The 19,920-nt window shown below is 39.7% G+C and overlaps 2 protein-coding genes across 2 annotated transcripts; both read right to left on the reverse strand.

Annotated features, from left to right (window-relative positions):
* Nucleotides 1–1,210: 1,210 nt before the first annotated feature.
* On the reverse strand, nucleotides 1,211–8,270 carry LOC124300219 (dimodular nonribosomal peptide synthase-like). Its single transcript, XM_046754040.1, has 12 exons — nucleotides 8,116–8,270; nucleotides 7,207–7,339; nucleotides 6,667–6,948; nucleotides 6,096–6,248; nucleotides 5,757–5,983; nucleotides 5,368–5,641; nucleotides 5,125–5,292; nucleotides 4,328–4,524; nucleotides 3,924–4,113; nucleotides 3,476–3,839; nucleotides 2,933–3,380; nucleotides 1,211–2,800 (listed from the first exon to the last, which is right to left on the reverse strand). The coding sequence occupies exons 2-12, from the start codon at nucleotides 7,337–7,339 to the stop codon at nucleotides 2,663–2,665; spliced, it is 2,574 nt and encodes an 857-aa protein (XP_046609996.1). The 5' UTR covers nucleotides 8,116–8,270; the 3' UTR covers nucleotides 1,211–2,662.
* Nucleotides 8,271–10,735: 2,465 nt separating this feature from the next.
* On the reverse strand, nucleotides 10,736–19,338 carry LOC124300213 (dimodular nonribosomal peptide synthase-like). Its single transcript, XM_046754029.1, has 12 exons — nucleotides 19,219–19,338; nucleotides 18,518–18,650; nucleotides 15,100–15,381; nucleotides 14,530–14,682; nucleotides 14,192–14,418; nucleotides 13,801–14,074; nucleotides 13,531–13,698; nucleotides 12,810–13,006; nucleotides 12,416–12,605; nucleotides 11,968–12,331; nucleotides 11,425–11,872; nucleotides 10,736–11,283 (listed from the first exon to the last, which is right to left on the reverse strand). Exons 2-12 carry the CDS (start codon nucleotides 18,648–18,650, stop codon nucleotides 11,146–11,148), a joined length of 2,574 nt encoding a protein of 857 aa, XP_046609985.1. The 5' UTR covers nucleotides 19,219–19,338; the 3' UTR covers nucleotides 10,736–11,145.
* Between the last annotated feature and the right edge of the window lie 582 nt (nucleotides 19,339–19,920).

Below are 19,920 nucleotides of genomic sequence, written 5' to 3' on the forward strand. Positions count from 1 at the left end.
ATTTATATTAACCCGTTGAACGATTTATCGATTATGGATGACCTGGATGAGACAACGGATTGGAAAATTATGAAAACTTTTACAGAAATCCGCATATATCTGTGTATGATAGGATAGCGACATAATTTCGACGCTCCAATTCCGTTTCGATTTCATTTACGTAAATCGAGGTTAAACATCCAATTGTATTCGGCCATTCGTTCAATAATAACAACAGTAATTTATAAATAAACTTCACATGTATTATACTTACGGCTTTGAATAGTTCGAAATTCTGATATTCAGACACTATATAAAAATGCTTCGTTATCGCGTAATATCAGTAGAGCTGCAGGTAGTTTGGAAATGAAATTTGGATAAATTGCCGTAGCGTTGAAACGAGCCCAAGAAAGGAGAAGAATAAATAATCGATATCTGTATCAACCTGACGTATTGTGTAAATTGTAATCACCTGGCGAGTTTTCATCAGCATCGTATTTTTCTAAATTACGCACACGAAATTAATGATACGTACCGGGTGAACGGGTTTGTTTTCAGTTATTAAAAAATGAGATCGGCAAGCGGTATCGATTTATCTCCGATTTGTTCGTTCTTTAGAAAATAATTTTCTGTTCTCTGTTTCGTTAAATTGAACAATGACACAATTACGGTATATAGCTAATTAGTGTAGGTACAATAATGTCCGTACGAACAGTAAATCAATTGAAACGTGTCCTTATAGTGTACAATCGAAGTCAATATTTGCCTGCGACGCCGCGTAATTAGCGTCGATGAAAAAGAAGAAATAAAGAAAACGGACGATTTCACGCCACGCCGATATTTAATCTGAAACGAAATCGATGAAAATTTTCAAAAGAGGCATTTAAAATATACACGCACGCCTAAAAATACACACGACGGTTATACAAATTGCGTTTGATCAATTAGAGGAATACGGTAGTAAAATCAATATTAATATTAACATAAATAATGATAATGATAGGATTAGGTAAAATAAATAAAAAAAATTTTAAAAAGTAAATTAATAAAATTATATTTCAAGCTTCGATGATCGAATTCAGGTTTATTCAAGGAAGCGAATAAAGTTTGCACGAGAAAAATTGATTTTTATCGATTGCACGTTGCAATGTAATTAATCATCGTAATGAAATGCATTTCCCGTTGTTACAAAGCTCGATCCTATCGCGTCAATAACCGAAAAATGTAGCCATTACTTATAATTCTATATTTCGAAGTATGTATACATATTATACAATATTGCATAAAAATTTATAAAATATACGACATAATACGGGGAATATAGATATACATACGTGAAAGGCAATTTAAAAAAATTCTATACGGCTGTTATAACTCGACAAAATAATGTTTCTGGATATAAAAGTGTTTTTGTATAATTCAATGTTCTTTCTTTCACCCTCGTTTTTCCATGGTGGATGAAAAACTGTTTCTAATTGATACGTCCACCGAACCTTTCGAATATTCACCGTGAACTCGTAACGAAGTATACATTAAACTTATCCATATTATGTAAGCATACGGGAGACGTAAATTATTATATATCGGAGATTATTATGTATTATAATGAATATTTAGTATCTATATCATATTCATTTACATATAAATTTATGTGAGATTTTTCGTGATATGCGTAAATCGAGGATTTTTCATTCCGGTTACGATCTTGTTCGGCATGTTCATTTGTTGAGGCGATATTTATTTGATATAAATTTACAACAGACCGTAACCGACAATACGAATCCTCATTCTATTGCGTAGATAAAATGGAAAAACTTAGATACATATTATGTATTCAATTGTGTATTTGAAATGTTCAAACAATAAAGCTATATTGCCAACTGGTAAGCACAAACGCACCCTAATATAAACATGATTCGTATCGTAAACTTCTCGTTGTAGCACCGGCACGAGTTTCATAGCGACAGTTCTCAACGGTATTCCAAGTGTAACAGTTCTGAACCAACCTTTACGGCGACGGAGTTTATATTAGAGTTGCCCAGAGGACGGATCTTTGAGTGAAATTTAATTTTCTATTTGTACAGAGTCAATGAACTCTGATAATAAAACTCATTTTGAATCGTTCAAGGAGTAATGTGCGTAATCAGAACGACCTCAAATTATTGGATTCCAAGCATTATATTTTTGTTAGAACATAGCATTTTTTTTTTTGTAAAACTACGCTTAATGGTATTACATTAAATTGATTATCATTTTTTAATGTAATTTTTGTTATTGTGCATAAATCTAAATTACGAGTCGAATCGTTTAATAACCTTCTAACCCTCGCTCGACACTTCAACGGCGTTCTATTAAAAAATTTGTACATTGTTGAGTAGTTCATCCGGTGTCTAGTCGCCGCGGATCACGCAGAGCCAAATTTTATTGCGTTAATTAATTCCCACTGAGGATAGACAGTGATTTCGAGAACTATCAAGGGAGGAGAATTCATTGTCAATTCAGAGTGAGTCTTAAAACTTGGCGTCAAATTGCATTGCCGGTTGGTTTGATTTTCACCGGAAGACCAATATTTGAATCAAATTCATCAAATAATAACGCCCAGATATTGACTATTAATAACTAGCGGTACTACGTTTCACGTAAGAAACTGCAAACAATTCACAGGGCTGCTGTTGAAAAATTGCTAAACTTTTTTCCAGCAGCAGAGTGCTCTTTGACTATCGGGCGCCTCTCCGAACGGCGTTGAACCGTCAGACGCGACGTATTTGTTGACCTGGTAGTCCAGCAAGACTTCGTAGTGATAGACATCAGTCGCCAGTTGCTGTCAGGATAAATTGGTGAGTTAGTTTTACATTTGGCAACTAGATAGAGGTGTTATTTTCTATATTCTCGTAACGTTCCATCTTAAAGTTTTGGATACGGAGAAGGAAATGAAACTCCAAAAGCCAATCACCTGCGTAAGCGGGTTGACGTTTGTTGCTAATATTCCAGCAAAGCCCTTCTGCCTGGCTACTCTGATCATATGATCCTCCATCTCCTTTACGAGAGCGACATTCTCAGCTGTAGTGACACGGCTGTTGGTTCCAATCATGAAGCCGTGAAAAATCTGTCCCTTTCCCTTGGGTAGCTGTCCCTCTCGGATCGGCTCTTCAAGGTACTCGAAAAAGTCGAATATCACCGTCATCATCGAATTTATCGTCACCTCAGGCTCGTCTCTCGCGTCGAAATTCAACGTAACTCCTAGCGCCTCGCCAGACGTGGATTTCAGTACGAAACTCAATCCCTGCTCCACCAGAGGATCCCAAAGCTTGTGTATCACTTCGGAGAAATGTTCTCTGGTAATGACAGGTGGCAACCACTTTTCCAGGTCGGATGTCATGTGATAACTGTCGGTGATCATCCTGGATTTCAAAGGTGAGGACAGATTAGATTTATTCCGAAGGAACTCAATCATCGCGAGAGCTTTTCGATCGACAGAATTGATATGCATACTCACTCGATAACGTCTTTTCTATGTGAGTCATTAAGCTCCTCGAGGACGTAACGTTCTCCATCTTCGGACGGAGGCTCATCGAAGTCTGACTCCGAGTCGATCCTCATCCTCCGCAGTATCTCTCCCATGTTCTTCGCGCGTATGAAGTCAGTTATTCCGATGCGGTAGCCTTGGTCAAGAAGTCTGGTGACGGTGTAGACCGAATTCAAAGAGTTTCCCCCCAGATCGTAAAAGTTCGCGTCGATCGTCACCGCGGCTCGAGCGCTACTTCCGATCACCGATGCTACCGTGGGAAAAAGGACGCGGGCTAAAGGAAGAAGAGGCGGCGGGACGTTTTCGTAGTCGCAATCGACGGCGATATCCTTTTCTGCGTAACAATGTGAACAAGAAGTTGAAGAAAAAGTAAAGTGGTGATTCAGTTTTCGATATCTTAGGATTATTTCTTCCTCACCGTTGCTCATCAATTCGTATCGCTTCAAAAGCCTCTGTCTGTCAGCCTTTCCGTTTTCCAATAACGGAATGGAATCGATCACTATGACATGCGGTATCATGTGAGGAGGTAAGATGGTGCGGAGATGAGATTCAATCTCTGATCCGGAAACACGGGTGTTGTTTTTAACCGTCACGTACGAAACGAGAGCCTGTAACGGGGTCAGCAATCCGTCAGAGTGAACAAAACTTGAACACTATACGGCACTATTCGTATATTCTTGACTAAAGCCGATCAAAGAGCAGGATTGTTAGTATTTCTATTACCAGCATCGATGTTTCCTTGTCGGTACGATAAGAAATGTATTTCGCAATGTCTCTGAAAGGTTTTTACGCTCTTTGTACTCTTTTTCTCTTTTCATTTACCTGCGAAAGTTCACCGGGTTTGAAACAGAGGACGACCGCTTTGTCGATGGCAGGAGATGCCAGGACAGCTTTTTCCACTTCTGCGATGTCGACCCGATGTCCTCGGACCTTAATTTGGTTGTCCATTCTGCCTTCGTAAATTAATATGCCTTTCACAATCCTCGCGTAGTCACCGGTACGATAAATCCTCGAGTATTCTGCAGGTGGAATAGTAACTTGATTATTTTTCCACTAACACCGGTTCACTTCATATTTGGCTTATTTCGGGCAGAAATAATTCGGGTGTATCCGAAGCCAATAGTTGACTATGTGTCAATCGTACGTTCACAAATGCTCGCTAAATTGCACATTCTTTGTCGGTAATGATGTACAAGTCGACTGTGGATTGACTTGTGGTCAAAATACAGTCAAGCAAAACTTTGAAATTGCTAGTGACAAAACTTTGTAATTATTAGTAACCAGTTTCGAAAGAGTTGTTCTAATTTTTTACTTTTTGGAACAAGGCTGCTGAGGCCTGGTTATAATTACCGGAATTCGAAGCCGCCATTTTGAATCCCTAATATCAAATTTTCTAATTCTTCTTTTGAATTTGGATTCAGTGACCCCCGAAATCGAAGTGTATCAATTTTCGCCCAAATCCATTGAGAAATATCAGAGTTATTACAAAAAGGTTTATGCACGATCCGTTACCGGTCAACCGATCAAGTAGTCCAATATCGACAAGTCTGTTACTCTGGGTATCGGATAGCTTGCAAAGAAAGGCATCGAGTACATGTCCGTATCTTTCATTTACTCACCTGGATCCGAAGAATGTGGATTGTCCACGAAACGATGCGGATCTCTTCCTTTTACGTAACCGGCCGCCAAGTATTTCCCTGCGCAAACCACCTCGCCCAATTCTCCTGCCGGCACGAGTTGCAGCTTCTTATCCACAACATATAGAATGCAGTTCTCTGCCGGCTTACCTTGGAAACGGAATTAAAGATTTCTGGATAATATTCGAGCCATGTTCATTCGGTGATTGAAAACTCTCTGCTTACCAATCGGTACTTTGTCCAGACCCTCGAGCTGTTTAGGGTGATTGATCAAATGATATGTGACATCGCCCGTAAGCTCAGTGCCACCCCATAAATTGGCCAACGTGTGTTCGCCTGATGGGAATGTGGCCAAGAATTGTTCGGCCACTGGAAGAGGTAAGACTTCGCCTGAACAAATCCAGAGTTTCAAGTTTTTAAGGAGATGCTTGTCCTGCTGCATGTCCAGATACATCAGGATAGTCCTTAACAATGACGGGACTTGTGCCAGCCGTTCGATCTGCAGAAACAGTTCGATAGTCGGGTATTTCAAGGGCAAAGGAAAGGAGAGTTTCGTCTCCTTTCGGAATCTCGTTTCACGTGGCCGAATCTTTTTATTCGGATCGTTTAATCACCTTGTGTTTCTCCAAAAGTTGAACGAGCCTCTGAGGGTCCCTTGTGATGTGCTTTGGAACAACGACGATGCACCTTCCCTGAAGCAAAGGGCCCCAGATTTCGGGCACACTGTCGACGGAAGTCACAGTTGCTTTGAAAACGCATCTTTCCTCTGTCGGCGAATAAGGCACCACATTCCACTGCCAGCGAAGCGAATTTATCAGAGTGTCGTGGAGCAGTTTAACGCCTGGCGAAAAATGCAGAAATTGAATCCTCCTTTTTCGTTCCGAGAAATTTCCTTTTTTGAAACCTCCAAGCTTACGTAAGCTCGAATTTCAGCCAAATCACAATGTACTTGCCTTTCGGCACCCCCGTGCTTCCTGAAGTGTATAAAACGATCGCCAGGTCTTGACACGCGTCCAAATCCATGTTCTGTGGCGACTCGTTGCTGGCTTCTTCCAGAAGCTTCTCGTACGTGATGGCAGGTGTGCCCTCGTATATTGTCATGTCGGCTGAAACGGATCAACAGAATAGATGAAAATTATTCAGAGTCATGAGGCACGCTTAGACGAGAGATTCTCCGGATCACTTTTCGCATACGAGTCATTGCCTGTGAACTTTCGGCCTCTATAAACGCATCTCACGTCCTGCGGATTCTTCACCTCCGTTCATTGCTAGAACTGAGATTTCGTTACATGAAAACGCTGAAAAAAGGAATTCGAAATTTCTTTATTGAACGTTGAAAGAGCAAGGTGCAGGTATGGGTGCTGATCGTAGCTGTTCATTCTGAATCTCGCATTTCGATGTTAAATTGTCAATCTTAAACCTGGTGTATCCAACGCTTATTTCTCGAACCTCAGAGACAAGTCAATTTGTAAGCTGCGAGGAATCTACCATCGATTCCACTTTCCACAATGGATCGTCCCTCACCTCCTTCTTCGGTGACCACGATGAGGGGCTCAGCCTCGGTGAGAATGTGCCTAACCCTGGGAACCGGAAACTCTGGATCCAGGGGAAGGTAGGCCATCCCGGCCTTCAAGGTAGCCAGCAAGATGGTCGGAAGTCGGTCCGTAGGCCGCATCGAAATCGCCACGATTGCATCAACGCCGTTGATCGAGGATCGACGACAGCGTTTCGCCAGGACTCGTGACAGCTGATTGGTCCTCGCTTCGAGCTGACTGAAAGTCAACCTTGTTTCTTCGCCACGCTCATCTGCAAGGTGAGCATTACGCGTTAGTCAAAATCTACACATTTTTCCCACTTGCCTGATGGGTAAAAAAACACTTTCTTATTATTGAATGCTCACACAGTCAACATTTCTTTACCCTGAAAAGCAGAGCTTTATTCTTAGAAATGAGTAAAAACGTATGTCTACAAAAATTTTGATGCCAAGACCTCACGCAGTTCAGGATCCTCCGTCATTTTGACAAAGTGATTGGGTGACACGTGCCACAGGATGAATAAACTCACCTTCGTAGATAATTGCCGTGTGATTTGGATTGTTGACCGCCACTTGAGAGAATACTTTATGACTGAAAACCTCCTCATTGCTTCTGTCGACAGTGTTCCCCTTCAGAATTGACGGCTCTTCCAACGAACTCATCTATAGTTGATATCGGTTAATCGAATGATACGAAACGTTTGTTGCTTAAATTTTGGAAAAATAAACAGTTTAGTAATTTCAGTCATCCAACTCGTGGTTTTCCTGGTGGTTTCTCTAGGATTTTATGGTGTTGCAGAAATGATCAATTTCCCGAGTGGTAACAAAAATTTTACTGTTCATGCCCTAAATGCGAAAAAAAGTATTCAAGTTCGGATTCGTTATTGCGGCATCAAAAACTCTCGAGTACCGATCAAGTTTCATGCGATTCAAATCAATTTTTGCATTATTGTCCACCATATTGATTCCGGAATTTCGAATTTCTCAATTTTCAAGGCGGATTCGTAATCAGGGATCGCGACAACTCCCGTCTATCAATCGTCATGCGAATAGACTAAATCATTATGTAACTGTCCGCAATATTGGATTCGCCATTTTGAAGTTCTATCATTCGCGGGCATATTTGCACTGAACTCTCACCGACCTCGAAAACATCCACGTGACAAATTTCGCGAAAATCGTCCAAGCCATATGTGTGCGATATAGCTTCGATGCCGTTCAAATGCCAGGTTCAAATTTTACTAAAATTTATCAGAGCAACACAAACAAGTGTTTTGAATTCACCTAATTGTGTGGTAAATTTATTGTATTTGTAAGTCGAATCATCAGTAAACATGTGGTGAACTCACTGTTCCGTGTCGGAATAAAACTTTCAATACAGTCTAGGAAGTTCCATACAGAAATTTCTAACAGTTTACGCTTCAAAGTCAGAAACTAACAGCAAGCTTAACAAGGAATCGTAGATAGGTGAACCCCTTGGATGTTGATCGAAGGGTACCGAAATTGAGAAACCACCCTGTCAGGTGCTTATCTTTAGGGGTCGTTTTCACTCCTTGAAACCGTTTATAAGCACATGAAAATAAATACGGGTCTCTTAGTTATCGATGCACTACAAAATGTCTGAATTAGATCAAAAGCAGCGGAGCTGAACTTGCCTAGGATTCCTTGCGAGTCTCAGTGATAATTCGATTACGGTTAATATCGATTCCCAGTTACGTGTTTAACAAATCTCAAACAATTACAATGCAATGTATGAGATACTGGATGAAGAAAATAAGACTTACCCTGGTCTGATAAATCTGATTCAATGCTGCTAGCGAATCTTATCTAGCAAATTGCTCTACCGTGGAGCTCTGTTATGTTGACTCGTCGCTGGGCGATCTCGCTATGCTGGAAATTAAGCTTGTATTTGAAACGATATGGTATAATCTGTGAATAAACGCTATACTCTTGAGAAGTAGAAGTCACGAATTCTCATTATCATTCTGCTAGTATTCACAAGTGACGTCTGCGTAAACTGGTTTGTAACTATGAGCTTGAGAGTAAAACGCACACGAGCCTTTCACATCTGATTATTTTTCATGGAAATTAAAAATTACCGAATATTTTAGGAAATCTATACAATAACGTCGCAAGATGGGTGATTTATTCATAATACACACGTATTGTGGCAGTAATCGATTCCAATTAAGTACTATGAGGTATTCAAAGTGATTTCAAATATATTACTTATCAGATGTTTCGGATGTACCCATTGGAATATTTATGCAACTTCACGCTGCAGTAATCCGAGGTATCTTGACATAATCTTTAATATTATGATATCAGAAACAGGTTTCATCATTTATTCCAAGCTATCGTAACAAGTGTAAACAATTCTTCGTACTACATTAACGCCTACTGTGGGTAAGCTGGAACCAGATTCCTTAATTTATTCCAGACTACGGGTTAATTTTTGAACAAGTTGTCTGTTCAGCTGACCTTGATGCTGCCAGCTTGAGTCTTAATGCCACCACAATTTCCGCCAATAGTATGATGCGCTGTAGGTTTATACACATTGATATATACGAACAACAATAATGAAAATTGTTTAATTTTTTCATTTGAATAAGTACAAACCACAAGGCCGATTAAAAATTCCAAAATCAATTTATACTCAAGCTGCGAAGTGCCGATTGAGACTGAAATCATTGGAATCCCTCAATCCATCGCGAAGATACCGTAATTTTTATTTATTTTTTATCTTCATTCTCATAACTCAAAAACTACTCAATCCATCAGCCCCAAAATTTCATCAGTTCCAAGAGAAGCAAAGTCCTGTCGATTGAAACCGAGATCATTAAAATCCGTTGATTTGTTCCCGCGATTTCGTCGGATGAAAATTGGTTACACACAAGTCTTGATACCTTGAAAAAGGCCTGTCGTCGAGATTTTGTAAAAACTCGACTTTTTATTTTCGCGTTGTTAATAATTATTCTTGCAATAAAAAAAGCGGAATGTTAAGAAAATACTTGTATGGTCTTTGAAGAATCGAAAGATCATTTAGATTTACAAAATAGATCCTCAAAATTTTTATTATATTCATTCACTACAAAAAGTCTAGCGGAATAAGTATGTCGAGAATCCCTCGGAAGATTTTCGGCGGAAAATGGAGGCGAAAGATTCGTCATACAATGAAACTCGTTTCGACCAAATTCGACAATCCTCTGGCCTTCCTCTCCATCGCGAACTGTTTTTTATTTTTATAAACTATTTAGTGTGGTGAATCCAAGTAGAAAACAAATGATTTTTTTTTCGTATTTTCAGTACGATAAAATAGACAAGCACTTATCATCATTTTTTAGGGAAAGCGTGGGTTCGAAGTACACAACTTCTCGTTTCTACAGATGATTCCCAATGTTGCGCGATTCTCTATCAAAAAAAGAAAAAAAAAATGAATACCTGTTATTTCACTCGTTTGCCTGGATCATTCGGTACCTGAGTATTGGTGTCAATGGCCAATTTATTTCACTTTCAGGTGTTTTCACCTTTCACCTCTTACAAATACGCGTACAGTCAAATGAATTCGTACAAAAACGGACCTCGAGATCTCATTCTGAGGTAGCCTTGAATGTGTCGCAATATCGAGTCGAAAGGAACGGTGATTGAATTTTTCTTATTATTCACATAGCACTTTTTTGCTAACGTGCTACGATTCGATCGAAACTTGAATTACGCTGTCCTAGAATTTCCGGAAATCATCCAAAGAGTGTTGGAGATACTTTTCACAGGATCATACTCGGCCGAAATGATGGATGAGGACAGCAACATTAAACACGGAATAAGATAATTGTATCGATCGATACTTACGAAATGGTTCGTATTGTTTATTCAGTGAGAAAAATTTTCCAGTTCCAACGTGCAATAGCATTTCGGTACTTATTTCTAATCTCAACGGTACTTCTATCAGATGTGCCAACGCACCAGATCAGTTTACCATTTTTGAATGATCCAAAGCGGATGACGCGAGGGAATCGAAACCATATTTCGGATTGTTACGACGAATCAAACGGTCGAGACTTTAATAACACTGTACATTTTATTATTTTACCGTCAACAATGACCATACCCAACAAACTTCCTGACGAACGCAATTTCTGAACAAATCTGCAACATGCACCTACAGTATAACTAACTGTAACATTTTGAGGAATTTTCATTATACGACCTGCTGACGTATTTCTGTGAATATATATTGCAGCAGACAGTTTTTCTACGTTCGACAAATTTACAGACAAGTGTGGAAAGATGTTTGCAGCTCACAACTGCGTCTTTCGATCCGTTTTAGGTGCAATATCTCTTTAATAATATCGTTGTCGGATTGAATTCGTAGTCACGATCACATGCATGTGTTTACTGTTAATAAACGGACCCAGTGCGTTGCATGTAAGGAGCTAGAAATAATTCACAGAGCCGCCGTTGAAAAATTTCTACACGCTTTTCCAGGAGCATAATACTCTTTGACTGTCGGGCGCCTCTCCGAACGGCGTCGAACCGTCAGACGCGACGTACTTGTTGACCTGGTAGTCCATCAAGACGTCGCAGTTGTAGATACCAGTCACCAGTTGCTACACCGATAGATTTGTAAATTAGTTTGATGTTCGATCATTGGAAATAAGTAGTATTTTCTCCAGAAGCTCTATTTTCATACCTTGTTTGCTCAAATTTCAAAATAACCAACGAGCAATCAAACTCCATAAGCAAATTACCTGTGTAAGAGGGCTGGTGTTTGTTGCAAACACGCCGTCAAAGCCCTTCTGCCTGGCGACTCGAAACACATGATCCTCCATCACCCTTACGAGAGCAACATTTTCAGCCGAAGTGAGTCTGCTGTTGGTTCCTATCATGAAGGAGTGGAAAATTTGTCCCTTTCCCTTCGGGAGTTGTTTTTCCAGAATCGGCCTCTCAAGGTACTCCAAAAACTCAAGTGTTACCATCAGCTTCGAATTTATCGTCACCTCAGGCTCGTCTCTCGCGTCCAAATTCAACGCGACGCTTAGCGCCCCGCCTGACGTAGATTTCACTACGAAACTCAATCCTTGCTCCACCAGAGGATCCCAAAGCTTGTCAATCAGTTCCGAGTAATCTTCTCGGTTAATGTCAGGCATCAACCACTTATCCAGGTCAGCTTTCAGGTAAAAACTGTCCGTGATCATCCTGTATTTCAAAGGTGAGGATAGATTAGGTTTATTCCGAAGGAACTCAATCATCGCGAGAGCTTTTCGATCGACAGAATTGATATGCATACTCACTCGATAACGTCTTTTCTATGTGAGTCATTAAGCTCCTCGAGGACGTAACGTTCTCCATCTTCGGACGGAGGCTCATCGAAGTCTGACTCCGAGTCGATCCTCATCCTCCGCAGTATCTCTCCCATGTTCTTCGCGCGTATGAAGTCAGTTATTCCGATGCGGTAGCCTTGGTCAAGAAGTCTGGTGACGGTGTAGACCGAATTCAAAGAGTTTCCCCCCAGATCGTAAAAGTTCGCGTCGATCGTCACCGCGGCTCGAGCGCTGCTTCCGATCACCGATGCTACCGTGGGAAAAAGGACGCGGGCTAAAGGAAGAAGAGGCGGCGGGACGTTTTCGTAGTCGCAATCGACGGCGATATCCTTTTCTGCGTAACAATGTGAACAAGAAGTTGAAGAAAAAGTAAAGTGGTGATTCAGTTTTCGATATCTTAGGATTATTTCTTCCTCACCGTTGCTCATCAATTCGTATCGCTTCAGTAGCATCTGTCTGTCAGTCTTTCCGTTCGTCAATAACGGAATCGATTCGATCACTATGACTTGCGGTATCATGTAAAGCGGTAAAATGGTCTTGAGATAAGATTCAATCTCCAATCCAAAAATACGGGTGTTGTATTTAGCCGTCACGAACGAAACGAGAGCCTGTAACAGGGCGAGCAATTCCTCATAGTGAATAAAGCTCAAACACCATCCGGCATTATTCGTGTACTCTTGACTAGACCAGAAAATTCCAAGTATTTCTATAACCAGCATCTCAATTTCCTTGTTGCTATAATAAGAAGTGCATTTCGAAATGTCTGCGAAAGGTTTTTATGCTCGCTGCAATGTTTTTCTCTTCCTATTTACCTGCGAAAGTTCACCGGGCTTAAAACACACGACGACCACTTTGTCGACGGCGGGAAACGCCGCGACTGCTTTTTCAACCTCTGTGAGGTCAACCCGATGTCCTCGGACCTTAACTTGGGTGTCCATCCTTCCATCAAAAATCAATATACCGTCCACAATCCTCGCGTAGTCACCGGTACGATAAATCCTCGAGTATTCTGCAGGCGGAATAGTAACTTGGTTATTACTCAAGTAACACCCGGTCGATTTCGAAAATTTCTCGGTCGAAAGTCAACCGATCGAAGACTGACGAAGAAGGCATATTCGCAGCCAACGAAGCTTCCTACATGTCGACCGTACGTTTAAAAATAATGTCCGCTAAGTTGTCATTTTAGAGTCAATTACAACGACCAAGTCAACTATAAATTGACTTGTCGTAAAAATATCGTCAAGCCCAACGTTGAACTTAGTACAGTTACCGAAATCTGTTTTATGCCATTACGTTCTTTACGGCAAGTCCCGGGTACAATATCTAGTTTTTATTTTGATGTCGTCTTGGTTTTGGTGACGTTTTTGAGGACATTTGCGAACGATTGAATCGGCACAGCTTCAATTTCTCGATCACCACGATTGACAGTCAAATAAATAGTCAGATTATGGTCAACATTCCGACAATTGTGCTACCACGAACATCACGTAGCAGGGAAGAAAAGAATCAAGTCCATTTCTTTCATTCGCTTACCTGGATCCGAAGAATGTGGATTGTCCACGAAACGATGTGGATCCCTTCCTTTTACGTAACCGGCCGCCAAGTATTTACCTGCGCAAACCACCTCTCCCAATTCTCCTTGCGGCACGAGCCGCATATTCTTGTCCATAATGTAGACAATAAAGTTGTCCACCGGCTTACCTTCGAAATGAAACAAAATGATTCTCTTACACCTTATGCCGATCCTCTATCTTCGGATGAAAAGTGAACCGTGACCATTCGGTGATTGGAAACTCTGCTCACCAATCGGTAGTTTAGCAAGACCCTGGAGCTGTTTCGGATGATTGATTAAATGGTATGCAACATCGCCCGTGGTTTCTGTGATACCGTACATATTGACCAATGTGTGTTCACCGGATGGAAATGTGGCCACGAACTGTTCGGCCAATGAAACCGGTATGATTTCGCCTGAACATATCCAAAATTTCAGGCTCTGAAGGAGTTTCTTGTCCTTTTGCATATCCAGGTACATAAGGAGAGTCCTCAACAATGATGGTACTAGCACGAGACGTCCGATCTGCAGAAAACAGTTCGGTAATCAGGTAATTCAAGGTCAAAGAGAACAAAACGTTTGGTTTCCTTCCAGACCCTCGTGTCACATGGTGGAAACTTGTGTTTCGAAACGTTTAATCACCTTGTGCTTATCCAGAAGCCGAACGAACCTCTGAGGGTCTCTTGTGACGTGTTTTGGAACAACGACGACGCTTCTTCCCTGAAGCAAAGGGCCCCAGATTTCGGGTACGCAGTCGACGAAAGTCAATGAAGTCTTGAAAGCGCAGCTCTCCTCTGTCGTCGAATAAGGCATAGCACTCCACAGCCAGCGAAGCCAATCCATCAGAGCCTCGTGGAACAGTTTAACGCCTGATTGAATGGCAGAAGTGGAATTGTTCAATTTCACCCCGACAAATTACTTTCTCTCAAATCTCCATTTTATCGACAACTCGGTACGGAGCGTGATCACAATGTACTTGCCTTTCGGCACCCCCGTGCTTCCCGAAGTGTATAAAATGATCGCCAGGTCTTGACACGCGTCCAAATCCATGTTCTGTGTCGACTCGTTGCTGGCTTCTTCCAGAAGCTTCTCGTACGTGATGGCAGGTGTGCCCTTGTACATTGTCATGTCGGCTGAAACGAATCAACAGAACAGATGAAAATTATTCAGAGTCATGAGGCATGCTTAGACGAGAGATTCTCTGGACCGCTTTTCGCATACGAGTCATTGCCTGTCAACTTTCGGCCTCTATAAACGCATCTCACGTCCTGCGGATTCTTCACCTCCGTTCATTGCTAGAACTATGATTTCGTAACATGAAAACGCTGAGAAGAGGAATTCGAAATTTCTTTTTCCAACGTAGAAAGAGAAAGTTGTAGGTATGGGTGTTGATCGTAGCTGTTTATTCCGAATCTCGCTTTTCGATGTTAATTTGTCAATCTTAAACCTGGTGTATCCAACGCTTATTTCTCAAACCTCAGAGACAAGTCAATTTGTAGGCTGCGAGGAATCTACCATCGATTCTACTTTCCATAATGGATGGTCCTCACCTTCTTCTTCGGAGACCAAGATGAGGGGCTCAGCCTCGGTGAGGATGTGCTCAACCCTGGGGGCCGGAAACTCTGGATCCAGGGGAAGGTAGGCCATCCCGGCCTTCAAGGTAGCCAGCACAAGAGTCAGAAGTCGGTCCGTAGGCCGCATCGAAATCGCCACGATTGCATCAACGCCGTTGATCGAGGATCGACGACAGCGTTTCGCCAGGACTCGTGACAGCTGATTAGTCTTCGCTTCGAGCTGACTGAAAGTCAACCTTGTTTCTTCGCCACGCTCATCTGCAAGGTGAGCATTACGCGATAGTCAAAATCTACGCACTTTCTCCACTTGCCTGATGAGTAAAAAAACACTTTCTTATTATTGAATGCTCACTCACAAGGAAGGTCACCTTACTGTACCCCTACAACCTGGGTCAAAAAAATTATATTTTGTAGTTCACACCAAAGTATGAATCTTAAAAAAAAATTAGCGGCCCACTCGCATATTTAAGGGGTGAAATTAATTCTCAAAAATCGGTGGTTTTTTCGTTTTTCGCTGATATCTTCGAAACAAAAATAGATACGTCACAAGTTTAAATAGCAAAGTTGTTCATTTTTTAGTACTCTGCAATAGTATGTAGTCGAAAATTGGAAACAATTTTTTTTTTTTTTTTTTTTTAAAGAAGTGTTTTTTAATACATTTTTCGTCATTTGATCACTGAAAAAGTTCTTATTTCGCCTGAAAATTAAACAAGGTTGACAAACCCGTCAAACGGAATCAGTTTACATTTATATATAGGTTTAGTAAATCCAAATATGCTATTCCACCCTTATCGTAAAATACTCATAAATCTTTTACATCTAATTTAGTTTTGTGCATCCATTTTAGTACAAGCGAATAAGTATCACATGATTTTTTTTCATTTTATATAAAACTTTAATTAACATGCATATTGTTTTTTTATTTACTAGAAACCTTTAATTCATATATTATATAGCTATTAAAATGTCTAGTACTCATGACAGGAAAAAAAGCAGACAATGCACTTATCAGTTTCTTCATTTCGTATTATGGAATGTATTCATTGCAATAATGATACTCCTCAAAGAATTGTTCGACAAACAAAGATTTTTTGCGCCACGAACATGTCATAACAGCTAAATCACCACAAATGTGACATCGTGGTTCCGAATTATCGCCAAAACCAATTGTCACCGGATTGATGAACTCAGGGGGTGTTTTTTCTATGTACCCACTTTTGTGCCATGCATATTTAAGCATATTAATATAACGCGGGGAAGACAGTTGATTGTGAACAAGTGACTGCAGTTTGATGATGTTATTCCTTAAATGCAGATTTATATCGCTACCGGAAAGAATTACTATATCTGAAAAATGCCGAACAAAATTTTTCCATATTCGAAAACCAAACACATCTAACGGTTGTATTTGTCCTGTTGTCCCTTTTGGAATAATTTTTGATACAATTTTTTTGTTAGGAGGAGTTACCGCATCAACTACTTCTGAACAGTGTCCACTCCAGGAGTCGATTAAAAGCGCACTGTTGTCGCCAACATTCGGAAAATAGATTTCGGTTAGCCACTGTTTGAAATGATCTGTCAAAAAAACGAAAGAAATATTTAATTTCATTTGGTTCGCAATATTTAATATGCCACAAGAATGTATAATTTAAATATTTCTTACCTGATGTTAACTTTCCAGATTTCGATGCCGAAACAAAAACGTTTGTGGGTTTGAACAACGTTTTTTCTACGCGTGGGCCAAAGTCACGACCGATTTCTTTCAATACAAGATATAACGGTGAAAGTAATTTTGCATCGGCGGATATCGTTGGTTGAATCGTATAAGAATGAGTTGTTGAAGATATCGATTGAACAACGCATTCAATTTCTTTCGATCCTTGGTTTGCAAGAGTGCGACCAGAATGCATTTCAAATTGAAATCCACTTTGATCCGAATCGTAAACGTTTTCCAGACCAAAGTCGTTGATCACAGATTTAATGTTATTTGTAAACTCTTCAGCCGTTTTTTTAAGATTTTTTGAGTCTTCTAAAGTTTTCGGGTGATAAATTTTGTAATTTTCCGAGACGTAATGCGATGTGCTCTTTTGAACTTGTTCACACATTTTTTTAACGCTTTGAATCGTGCATCGGAATTCATGAAATTTTTATGTGCGGTCAAAGCTCATCGTCGCAAATCAATATCGTGTACTATCTGGCCACATTCAGTTGCTTCAATGAAGCGATTTAAAGTATATTGAGATATCTCATTTAATTTTTCTTCAAAAGTCCCACCTTTATTGATTTGATGAGCCCAACGCTTGAACTGTGTTTTAGAAATCACTTTTTTAAAACGGTGTGCAACTGTACGAATATTTAAATTTTTTGTTTTTCCACTTCTTCAAAACTCCACAGCTTTCTTCTTGTAATCGAATGAAATCTCATCTTCATTTTTTGTACATTCAGAGTCATCTGCCTCATCAGATGAAATTGAATTCCATTCCAATTCACTGTCTTCTATACTTTCAGGCTCATGGTGTTTGAATTGTTCTTGAAATTCCAAGCTTTCGTCTTCTTCAATTTCGATTCTCGCGTATGTGCTTATGCTTTCAATTAAAAACTCTTTAATTGTATCTGCTAATTTCATTTCATTCTCATTCAGGCAAGAGTCAGTTTATACAGAGCCTCATTATTTACTGATATGACGGTATTAAACATCTCAGATAGGATATCATGAAAAAATAAAACGTATTTCAAACAGTCGACCTCACAGTTTGATTATGATAAGAACATGTAATTAGTGCAAATCTGTAAAAAAAATTGCGTTTGAAAAAATAACTCTCCGGTTCCATGACCTCTTGAGACGTAAAAAACCAATGTAGATTGATATCATTAAATGTGGAGTCGGAACAATTACGTTTTATTATGAAATGATAGAGAAAGATGTGTAAAAAAACCCGTTTTTCATGAAAAAAAAAAACAAAAAAATTCTATATAATTTCCGACTACACAATATTGCAGAGCACTGAAAAATGAACAACTTTGCTATTCAAACTTTTGCCGTATCTATTTTTGTTTCGACGATATCAGCGAAAAACGAAAAAACCACCGATTTCTGAGAATTAATTTCACCCCTTAAATATGCGAGTGGGCCGCTAATTTTTTTTGAGGGTTTATACTTTGGTGTGAAGTCCAAAATATAATTTTTTTGACCCAGGTTGTGTGGGGGTACAGTAAGGTGACATTCCTTGTCAGTCAACATTTCTTTACCCTGAATAGCAGAGATTTATTCTTAGAAACAAGTAAAAACTTATTTCTACAAGAATTTCAGCGGCGAGACCTTACGCAGTTCAGGATCCTCAAAAACAATAACAAAGTGATTGTGTGGTACGTGTCACTTGACGAACAAATTTACCTTCGTAGATAATTGCCGTGTGATTTGGATTGTTGACTGCCACTTGAGAGAATACTTTATGAATGAAAACCTCCTCGTTGCTTCTGTCGACAGTGTTCCCCTTGAGAACTGACTGATGTTTGGACGAAATCATCTGAATTTTACACCGATAAATCGCAAAACAATTAACATTTCCCATTTGAATTTCGAAATAGTAAAAACTGTGCTATTTCGTGGTTTTCACGGTAGTTTTTTCACGATTTGATGGTCTTGCACAAATTATTCACCCTTTGTAGTCACACCGGGTAAAATCGACCCATTGATAAATATCTAATAGTAACTGGGGTCAAACGAGACTTCAATCATAATATGCTTGGGGATTGAAGTGGGTATACACTATAAGTACGGAATCGACTTTTCGTACACAATTCAGGATCTTTAGATGACGTCCCGCATCCTTTCGATCCTCACCGGACGGATAGTTGTCTCGTGATAGTTTTTTTTTTAAACCATGGAATTATTTAGAACTGTGACTACGAAGGGACAATGAAAAGATGTCAGACAAGTCTATTCGGTGTCATACGGTTTGAAGTTTGGAACTTAGTTTGAGGCTGAGTGACCGTTAGATTGCGTTGAATATCGATTCCCAGTTACGTGATTAACAAATCTCAAAAAATTACAATGCAGTGTATAAGATTCTGGATAAAGAAAATAAGACTTACCCTGGTCGGATGAATCTGATTGAATGCTGCTACTAAATGTATTATCTAGCAAATTGTTTTATCGTGGAGCTCTTTTATGTTAACTCGTCGCCGTGCGATCTCGCTATGCCGGAAATTAAGCTTGCATTGAAAATGGTATAGTATAATATGCGAACAAGTGGTATACTCTCTAAAAGTAACGTCACGAACTCTCATTATCATTCCGCTAGTATTCGCAAGTAGCGTTTGCGTAAACTGGTTTTTAACTGTGAGTTTGAAGGTGTAGGATATAAAAACTGGCACGTGGGTTTTATCTCTGAATTTTTTTAACGCAAAAAAAATTGTCGACAAAGAATTATTGTATCTTCTGGGAACTCTGTGCAATAACGAGGAAAGATGGGCGACTTGTAGATATTGCCCTTGGCGAAAATAATTGCTACACCAAATTACGAAGAATTGCCGGCCGTAGAAGATCGTAGAAAATATTAGCAAATTGTAAAAAAGTGTAAAAGATTGTACCTAATCGTGATAAATTGTTGTATTCTTCTTAGAAGAGTAGAAATTTCTATGAAAAATTATGAAAACTGCATATTGGAAGTAGATTAAATATTTTTTTTTTCCCAGAGTTTCGTAGAAGATTACTTGGATCAACGAAAAATTACGAATATCTACCACTTTTTATGAAATATAATTTCAATTTTGGACCCACACGTTACGAATTTT

This window comes from Neodiprion virginianus, chromosome 3 (assembly GCF_021901495.1).
Source record: "Neodiprion virginianus isolate iyNeoVirg1 chromosome 3, iyNeoVirg1.1, whole genome shotgun sequence".
Classification (NCBI taxonomy): Eukaryota; Metazoa; Arthropoda; class Insecta; order Hymenoptera; family Diprionidae; genus Neodiprion; species Neodiprion virginianus.

Excerpts from the sequence above, each read along its gene's own strand:
- LOC124300219 (XM_046754040.1), bottom strand. The coding sequence starts at position 7,339 with ATGAGTTCGTTGGAAGAGCCGTCAATTCTGAAGGGGAACACTGTCGAC. Across the intron at positions 6,949-7,206 it reads CACGGCAATTATCTACGAAG|ATGAGCGTGGCGAAGAAACA; the intron begins GTGAGTTTATTC and ends CTCACCTTGCAG. Across the intron at positions 4,525-5,124 it reads TCCACATTCTTCGGATCCAG|AATACTCGAGGATTTATCGT; the intron begins GTGAGTAAATGA and ends TTCCACCTGCAG.
- LOC124300213 (XM_046754029.1), bottom strand. The coding sequence starts at position 18,650 with ATGATTTCGTCCAAACATCAGTCAGTTCTCAAGGGGAACACTGTCGAC. Across the intron at positions 15,382-18,517 it reads CACGGCAATTATCTACGAAG|ATGAGCGTGGCGAAGAAACA; the intron begins GTAAATTTGTTC and ends CTCACCTTGCAG. Across the intron at positions 12,332-12,415 it reads ATACGAATTGATGAGCAACG|AAAAGGATATCGCCGTCGAT; the intron begins GTGAGGAAGAAA and ends ATTGTTACGCAG.